Source organism: Lipotes vexillifer, unplaced genomic scaffold (genome assembly GCF_000442215.2).
Source record: "Lipotes vexillifer unplaced genomic scaffold, Lipotes_vexillifer_v1.1 scaffold225, whole genome shotgun sequence".
In the NCBI taxonomy this organism is placed as follows: Eukaryota; Metazoa; Chordata; class Mammalia; order Artiodactyla; family Lipotidae; genus Lipotes; species Lipotes vexillifer.
This window is the reverse complement of record NW_006787630.1, coordinates 2,273,789-2,282,688: the sequence shown is the minus strand read 5'-3', so window position 1 is coordinate 2,282,688 and position 8,900 is coordinate 2,273,789. Positions and strand designations below refer to the sequence as shown.

Sequence of the window (8,900 nt, the reverse complement as noted above, 5' to 3'; positions counted from 1 at the left end):
CAGCAGGAGCAAGGGTGTGCTGAGACCTGAGGCAGAGCCGAAATCCTGGGAAACGCAAGCTGATAAGTGTTGAGGGAACGCCGGGAATTTTCTGCATTTCCCACGGGCCAGCGGCAGGGAAGTGGTTTCTATAAAAAGCCCAGAGGGATTTTGGTGCCCAGCACTGGGGGTAAATGAGGTTTGCTGGAGGGAATGTTGGATTGAGCCCATTGATGGGAACAGAAAGACCCAGAAAAAAACAGCCCCGGGTGTTTTCTACTTTCTTTTCTTTTCTTTTTTTTAACTTTTTTTTTTTTTTTTGGCTGCCTTGGGCCTTTGTTGCTGCGCACAGGCTTTCTCTAGTTGCACGAGCGGGGGCTACTCTTCGTTGGGGTGCGCGGGCTTCTCACTGCAGTGGCTTCTCTTGTGGAGCACGGGCTCTAGGTGCGCGGGCTCAGTAGTTGTGGCTCACGGGCTTCAGTAGTTGTGGCTCGTGGGCTCTAGAGTGCAGGCTCAGTAGTTGTGGCTCACGGGCTTAGTTGTTCCACGGCATGTGGGATCTTCCCGGACCAGGGCTCGAACCCGTGTGCCCTGCACTGGCAGGCGGATTCTTAACCACTGCACCCACCACCAGGGAAGCCTGTTTTCTATTTTCTATGAGCCCGTGTACGTGTGTGTGTGACAGAGGAAAGTTCTGCACAGCAAAGATCAGATCCAAGAAGGGGAGGTGAGGCTGGGGGATATAGGGGCCTGGGTTGATTTGCTGGAGGTTGGCCGGGGTTGTTGAGATTCAGGGGACAGACCCACAGGAATCATAAACAGGATGTTGGGCAGATGCGACCTGGGGGACCTCGGGGACAGCAGGGCGGCTTCCAACAGCGTGGGAAGGACACGCAGAGCATCATTTTCCTGTTGCGGTGTGACGGGGATCAAGCGAGACTCCCCGTGGCATCACGGCTCTGATCGTGAATCAGAACTCCCCCAGATGCCCAGCCCCGCTCCCCAAGGCAACTAGCACCGTGCCCTTTGGAAGCGGGTTAATGGTTAACAAGCCCTCAAGAACGGCACTTTCTCATCTGAGAACTTTACAAAAGTTCATTCATTTAATCCTCAGGACAATCCTGTGAGATGGGAGCCTATAACTTCCATTTTACAGATGAGGAAACTGAGGCATGGAGGGGTTACATCTATAGCCTGAAGTCATAGTGGGCAAGTGGCCACTCCAGGATCCGAACCCAGAGTCCACAAGCTTAGCCACCATGACCTGTGAGGAAATAGCATACAGGTGGTGCTCAATATAGATGCAGCTTTTGTTTAAATCCGGCCTCGCTGCCTGAGTCATGGTCGCCTCCATTATGCCCACCCCCACTGGAAACAGGGCTATGTATACAGCAGGTGCTTACCAAGTGCTCTATGGTAACTTTAACTCAACAGGGTGGGGACCCCACCGAGAGGGGAGAGATGGGGGTTTGCTTGCCTGTGGCCACACACCAAGGAGGAGCCCAGGGACAAACTGGACTCCAGCCCCAGCCCGCCTCCGGGTGTCCCTGAGGGCCCCCGCCCGCCTGTTCCTGCAGATGGATCCGTTGGTTCCCTTCCCTGAACCCTGCTCTGAGCCAGGAGAACGTTGCTTCTTGCGACAGCCTTGGCTACAGCCGTTGCAGCTGGAGCAGGGTGGGACGGGGTGGGGTGGGAGGGAGTTGAACTGGGGCCACGGGGCTGGGAACTGGCCCTGGTGGACCCCATCTCCATTGTTCAGCTTGAGTCCTTCCAAGGTCCAGGCTGAAGCTCTCAAACTTGGTTGGAGATCCATGATCCAGCCTCCAGGCCTGGGCGGGAAATTTTTCCTCTGCCTCAGGCTGGAAGGGGGTTCAGAGAAGCTCAGAGAGGTGCGGGTGGGGTGGGGGCGGGAGGGATTCCTCCCCAGAACCTCTGAGGGCCCCCAGAGACTGATCAGGTCCCAGGTGGGCGTGAGTTCCCCGTTAGGAACAACAACCAGTCCGGGCTCCAAGAGGGAGACCCAAGGCTGAGGAATAGGCAGCAAGTCTCCCTCCAGCTGTGCATTGTGGGCACCTGGGTTCAAAGCCCAGTTCCCCCACTATTTCACTGGGTAGGCAGCTCATGGGGGGACCCCTGCCACGCCTCCCAAATGTCAGGACACGGCTGCGTGCACATGGTTGCCGTTGCCCTGGGTAAACTGAGGCACATGGGCGTCCCAGCCAGCTCCTCTGGGCCGGAGTGGTCAGATTTAGCAAAAATACAGTGCTCCCAGCTAACTTTGAATGGCGGATAAACAAAGACTAACTTTGTACGTAAGTACATCCTGTGCTTATATTTGGGATATACTTATGCTAAAAAAAAAAAAAGTTTATCTGACGTTCCAGTTTAATTGTGCATCTGAGTTTGATCTGGGGACCCTCCTGGAGCCAGCCCCGCCCCTTGCTTCTCCCCCCTGTTCTCCCATCACCCCCTCGTCCCCCACGTCCCAGGATGGGCAGAGGAAGCGGGGGCACCAGGCCCCCCCACGGGCAACTGCAACGGCCTCCGGGCATGGGGGCTATAAGAAGGGCAGGTGGGCACAAAGGGCAGAGACGCCAGAGCTCCCGCCCAACCATGATCCAAAGCTGCAGACCCTCCAGCCCTGCCCTGGCCGCTATCCTGTTGGCCGTGCTGCTGGGCGGTGAGCGGGGCCTGGGTCTGCCCCTGGGGTCCAGTCCTGCCTCTCCACCAGCTGGGGACCCTGCCGGCCCCCTCATCCTCATGGGGAGTGACAGCTGGGATGAGAAGGCTGAGGTCCTGAGTGGTGAGGTCTGAACAGCGGGGTCTCTGGGGACTCCCAGCGGGTGAAGTCCAGATCTAGCTGCGCCCTGGCAGGGGGACCGTGCAGGCCCCCTCCCCTCTCTGGGCGATAAGCACGGCAAGAACCCGACCCGGTGGGGTCCTGGGACGGGGTGGGGGGTGGGGTTCCCGGGCGGGGGCGGGGCTCCTCCGCGCCGCTCACCGCCGCCACCGCCCTTGCCCCCCAGGCCCCGCGCTGGCCTCGGAGATCGTGGGGGGCCGGCCGGCCAGGCCGCACGCGTGGCCCTTCATGGCGTCCCTGCAGAGGCGCGGACGCCACTTCTGCGGCGCCACCCTGATCGCGCGGAACTTCGTGCTGTCGGCAGCGCACTGTGTGAACGGCCTGTGAGTGTCCCTGCGCGTCCCCATCTCGGGTTCCAGTGCGCCCGCCGCGCGAGGGTCGCGCGGGCCGTGCTGCGGACCCAGGGTGGGGCCTTCCGGCGAAGGCGCGAGGGTCTGCAGGTCCTCCTGCGTTCGGGCGGGGTCTCTCCGCCGCTCCCGACCCCGCGGGCGCCCCAATCACCTCCTGTCCCCCCGCCCCAGGAACTCCCGATCGGTGCGCGTGGTGCTGGGGGCACATAACCTGCGGCGGCGAGAGCGGACCCGGCAGACGTTCAGGGTCCAGCGGGTCTTCGAAAACGGCTTCAACCCCTTGAGACTGCAGAACGACATCGCGGTTCTCCAGGTCCGCGGCCGGGGGCGGGGCAGGAAGGGCAGGTGCAAAGGCCCGTGGGAGGCTTGGGGAGGGCGGGGGAGGGGCAGGAGCCTGGGGGACAAGGCTGGCGGGCGCAGACCTGGTGTCGCCTCCATCTCTGTGTGCCTCAGTATCCCCCTCTGTAAAACAGAGAAATACTCCCCATCCCCACTCCACCCCCGCCGTGCAGGGCTGTCAGAGATTAGATGAGGTGACAGCGAGAAAGGTATTTTTGTGCCCGCTGGCGGAGGGCAGGGGCAGTCTCCCTCTTTGCCAAATGGGGCAAAATTCCCCACATTCGGGCCAGTGGGAGACTGGAGGAAGAAACCTGCCTTTCCCTTCTGCTTGCCCAGCTATGATTATTCTCAGGCAATGTTCTAGAACAACGGTTTTATGGTCGTTGCTGTGGCCCATAGTTTGCTTTATTACCTACTTTTTTTTTTTTTTTTAAAGAAGATGTTGGGAGTAGGAGTTTATTAATTCCTAGTTGCGAGGGCTTTCTCTAGTTGTGGCAAGCGGGGGCCACCCTTCATCGCGGTGCGCGGGTCTCTCACTATCGCGGCCTCTCCTGTTGCGGAGCACAGGCTCCAGACGCGCAGGCTCAGTAGTTGTGGCTCACGGGCCTAGTTGCTCCGCGACATGTGCAATCCTCCCAGACCAGGGCTCGAACCCATGTCCCCTGAATTAGCAGGCAGATTCTCAACCACTATGCCACCAGGGAAGCCCTATTACCTACTGCTTATTGCACTCAAGACAGATCCAGGGATGCCCTGAGCCACGGTGACTGCTCCCACTTTACAGACAGGGAAACTGAGGCTTGAAGTGGAAGGCAACCTGCAGGGTGGGTGTCCTGCTCTGAAACATCCCAGGACCATGGTGGAGCCTCGGTTGGGGAAACCAGGGCCCAGAGAGGTGAGGGTCGTCACTCCCCACCCTCTGTGACATGCCACTGCTCCGTCCCACCTGCTGCAGCTCCGTGGGATGGCCACCATCAACACCAACGTGCAGGTGGCCCAGCTGCCCGCCCAGGACCAAGGCGTGGGAGAAGGGGTGCAGTGTGTGGCCATGGGCTGGGGCCAGCTGGACACGAACCGGCCACCGCCCCCAGTCCTGCAGCAGCTCAACGTCACCGTGGTGACAGCCCTCTGCCGCCCCTCCAACGTGTGCACCCTGGTGCCAGGCCAGCATGCTGGAATCTGCTTTGTACGTACCCCATGTCCCCCTGACCCACCACCGCGCTCCCATCCAGGCTGCAGCAACTAGGACTACAGCCAGACCCGTGGAAGGAATCCCCGACCCTGAAGGGGGTGGGTGGGGGTGTGAGGGTGGGGACTGGAAGCCCAGACTCCCGAACTTGTCTGGCTCCACAGGGGGACTCCGGCGGGCCCCTGGTCTGCAACAGGCTGATCCATGGGATCGATTCCTTCATCCGAGGGGGCTGCGGCTCCGGGATCTTCCCAGACACCTTTGCCTCCGTCGCCAAGTTTGCAGACTGGATCAACTCCACCATCCGCCGCTACGGTGACGTTGACGGCCCCTCTCCACCCTAGGGACGCTGCGGGCAGGACCTGCTAGAAGGGGCTTCTCCTGTCACCCTACCTGACCTGCCCCTGGCTGGGCCCTTCCCATGCAGCATCATGTGGCATCTAGCACAATAAAAACATTCCGTTTTGTAGAATGTGTCTGGGTGTTTGTTGGTTGTGCCACCAAGGGTCGAAAGTCCTCAGGAGAATGTCTTGGGCATGTCACGAGTACGCTGCCACCAGGTGGCAGCTAATTCAGGGCATTGGGGTAAGAAGTCCCTTCCCCACCCTCTACAAAAGGATACTGATTGCCATTTCTGGTTTTTCCTCCTATAAAGCATAATTAAACTAATGGTGCAGGTGGCGATAATGAAAAGCACTGTAGCAAGTGTTCATGAGTGCTTACAAGGCGTAGAAATCATTGTGAGTCTTGGCAAGTATTCACTCAACTGGTCCTCTCCACCCTCGAGGCAGGTCCTATGAGTTGCCCCACTTTACAGATGAGGAAGTGGAGGTGCAGAGAGCTGTGAAGCCACGCTCAGGAGCCTGGGTTTGAGTCCCAGCTCTGTGACTTTGGGCAACTTGCTTGCTGTCTCTGAGCCTCAGTTTCCCTGTGGGGAAGAGTGAGGCGCTATCTGGGAAGGACCCAGCCAGGGGTTGGGGTCCCAGGCCAGCCTTGGCCTCACTGGGTGGGGAGACAATCCCTCCCCCACCTCCCCAGCCTTCCGCCTTGGAAGGGGTCGGGGGGCAAAGCCGCACAGATGTTTCACAAGGAAACACCCAGCCCTGAAGGAGTCACAGCCCTGGGGGAGACGACCAGCCTGTACCCCTCTTCTGCCTCTGAGCCTGAGAAGGAACCTCCTGGGGGCCACAGGTGGGGACCGCGACACATGTGGCCTCTGCCATCACTCGGCTCACAGTCTGATGGTGTGGGAAACAACCACCCAAGCAAGCAAATGAGAGAAGTTAACATCAGGTGACACCCCTTCCCCCATCGCGGACCCCACACCAGGGGGCCAGGATAAATCTCTCTCTGTCCCCTCATGCCAAATCCTCAAATACTCGATCCCTGCAGCACCCCCCCCCGGGGGGTCCCACCTCAAGGTCGTTAACGTTTGCTGTTCCCTCTGCCTGCCAGCTCTTCCCGCAGGTTGTCACCGGGGCACACCTCCCCCCAAGTGCCAGTGGCTCAGAAAGGTGACCCACTGCCCTGCAATCACTTTTTCCACTTAATAAATACTACACCCTGGCGGTCTTTCCATGTCAACAAAGCATCTGGGGACGTGCAGGGTTATTTATTGAACCATCTTGTCTTGTTGGGTCATTTCCAAATTTTGTTGCAATTTCCAACACTCTTACTTACATAATCTGGACTCCACATGCTAATGGACTTTCGTTTCAGAGTTTCTGATTTGAGTAAGAAAACACGTTGGGATCTAACAAATCACATTTGCTATGTTGTTTTCTACTTTTCTTTTCACCATGAAAAGAAGTAGAGAAAAAGACTGTGCACTGTTCCCACTGGGAATAGCTTGAGGTCCTCCCCACCCTTCTGGTCACACGCGGCATCTCTCCCACTAGTAGGTTCACGAGATGTTGACCCACCATCCCCAACTTACAGAGGGCCATGTGACCCAGGTTCTGCTCCTCAGAACCTGCCATCCCCTGCCCACAGTGACGGTGTAGGGGCATGAGATCCAAGCTCGGCCCGTCAGAGGCAGGCTTGAGATTCTGGCTAGAGTGATGGGGAATTTACGGAGGGGCTGACTGAGCTCCTGGGCTGAGTCTGGGGTCACAACAGGGGAGCCTGGTGAGGAGAAAAGCCATCAAGGAGGAAAGGAGGAACCAAAGGCAGAAACCTGACCTTGTTCAGGTAACTGGATCAAGCTACACCTGACGGGAGACCCATGAACTTTCCACGTAATTTCCTTGTAGAAGGCTCCACCCAGTTTGCCTCGGTTTTTCTGTCACTTGTATCCAACGGTCTTTCCAGCTGCCCCATACACACCACCTTTCCAATATCCTACTTGTTGGGGTATCAAGCTCCAGAGCCACAGCAACAGGGACAAGGGTGTTGGATGACCTCTCCCCCACCCCCACCCGACCTCCTCTCCAAGTTGCAGAAGGAAGAGAAAGAATAGAGAGAAGCAGAAAATGCGGAAGTGGGTTGTTTACAAACTGTGGTTTCCAGCTGCTGTTGTGAAACTTTGGGGCTGCAAAGGCACTCTGGGGAGACGGGGCCGTGGGGCTGGGTGTAGGTCCATCCCTCTGCTCTGTCTGCTGCCCATCCTGAGGGGCTGCTCCCCACAGGAGCCCCTGTGCCTGACCCAGCCCTGGGCCAGGCTCACAGAGGCAGGACGCATGCCCAGCAGCCTGTCTATGCTCTTGGTACAAAGTCCGTGGGAGACAACCACACCCCTGGGGAGGGTGGACAGGTGGCTTCCCCTTGCCCAACTGGGCTGCTACCCACCCAGCTGATAGGGCCTGTGCGAGAGCCCGCCCCCCTTCCACCCTCATAAAAGCACCCCCAGGGCCTGGCCTGGGTCAGTGTCAAGGCCACTGCAGCATCATGGCGGACCGCTCCCTGCACCTGGCGGCTCTGATCCTCCTCGGGGCGGCCATGTGTGGTGAGTGGACCTGGGCCTGCGGTGACCGCTGGGGGCCACCAGCCTGCAGGGCGGTCAGCCAGAGGGCCTGCTCTGTAAAACAGGACTGTCCTCCAGCCCCCCTAAGTGGGCAGGGAGGGGGCAGGTTTCACGTGAACAGAAGCCTCTGAAAACGAAGGAATTCTCCAAATTTGGGTGTTTTTTTGGGGGGGGGAGGGGGCCGGGCTGTGCAGCTTGTGGGATCTTAGATCACCCACCAGGGATTGAACCCGTGCACTTGGCAGTGAAAGCAACGAGTCCTAACCACTGGACCACCAGGGGTAATTCTCAAAAACTTTGAACCTAGCTTTCCACACACTGGAAAACCGGCAGCTTGAGGGATAATGGCTGGCAGGGGTGTTGGGTTTGGACAGTCCCGCTTTCCTTATGTTTAAATTGCAGTCTCAGGCCCAATGTGTAGGTACGGAATTTGCCCCAGACTCGGTCACTCCCTATCATCTGTCTTCTTGGGCATTCCTCCCTGGGCCCCCCCCGGAGTTTGCAACTCTGTGGGGGAGGATTCTAAGGATGGAATTCCAGGTCTGAGGGGTGCTGGAGCCGCTTCGGGGTAGAGAGAGAATCCTAGCGGGGGTGGGGGTGGGGGTGGCGGGCTGCAGTCACCCGCTAAGTCCTCACGCTGACCTGCCTACCTCCAGCGGCTCAGCCCCGCGGCAGGATCCTGGGTGGCCAAGAGGCCATGTCCCACTCGCGGCCCTACATGGCATCCGTGCAAGTGAACGGCAAGCACGTGTGCGGAGGCTTCCTGGTGGCTGAGCAGTGGGTGATGAGTGCAGCGCACTGCCTGGAGGATATGTGAGTGGCCTGGGGCAAAGAGCGGGATGGGGTGGGGTGGGGTGAGGTGGGGCGGGAACGTGACTCTGATGTGGGTCCACCCCACTCCCAGGGCCGACGGGAAGGTGCAGGTGCTCCTGGGCGCGCACTCCCTGTCACAGCCGGAGCCCTCCAAGCGCCTGTACGACGTGCTACGCGCAGTGCCCCACCCAGACAGCCGGCCGGACACCATCGACCACGACCTCCTCCTGCTGCAGGTCTGCTGAGTCTAGCCCCAGTCCCCCCTGCTGCCCCGGGGCCCTCGCCCCGCCCCCGCCCCGACCCTAACATCCCCTTCCGCCCTAACCCCCAGCTCTCTGAGAAGGCCGTGCTGGGCCCCTACGTGCAGCCCCTGCCCTGGCAGCGAGAGAACCGCGACGTGGCGGCCGG

The 8,900-nt window shown here is 59.3% G+C and overlaps 2 protein-coding genes across 2 annotated transcripts in view; both read left to right on the top strand.

Annotated features, from left to right (window-relative positions):
* Positions 1-2,592: 2,592 nt before the first annotated feature.
* On the top strand, positions 2,593-5,186 carry ELANE (elastase, neutrophil expressed). Its single transcript, XM_007460407.1, is given in 6 exon segments — positions 2,593-2,659; positions 3,006-3,162; positions 3,361-3,502; positions 4,484-4,714; positions 4,882-5,048; positions 5,050-5,186. Coding segments are annotated over 6 exon segments (801 nt in total). The 3' UTR covers positions 5,087-5,186.
* Positions 5,187-7,601: 2,415 nt separating this feature from the next.
* CFD (complement factor D) overlaps positions 7,602-8,900 on the top strand; it is a 3,299-nt gene continuing 2,000 nt past the window's right edge. The window contains exons 1-4 of the mRNA XM_007460447.1: positions 7,602-7,661; positions 8,336-8,492; positions 8,584-8,728; positions 8,824-8,895. Coding sequence (XP_007460509.1) covers positions 7,604-7,661; positions 8,336-8,492; positions 8,584-8,728; positions 8,824-8,895 — 432 coding nt within the window. The 5' untranslated portion in view covers positions 7,602-7,603. The remainder of the gene's footprint in view (positions 7,662-8,335; positions 8,493-8,583; positions 8,729-8,823; positions 8,896-8,900) is intronic.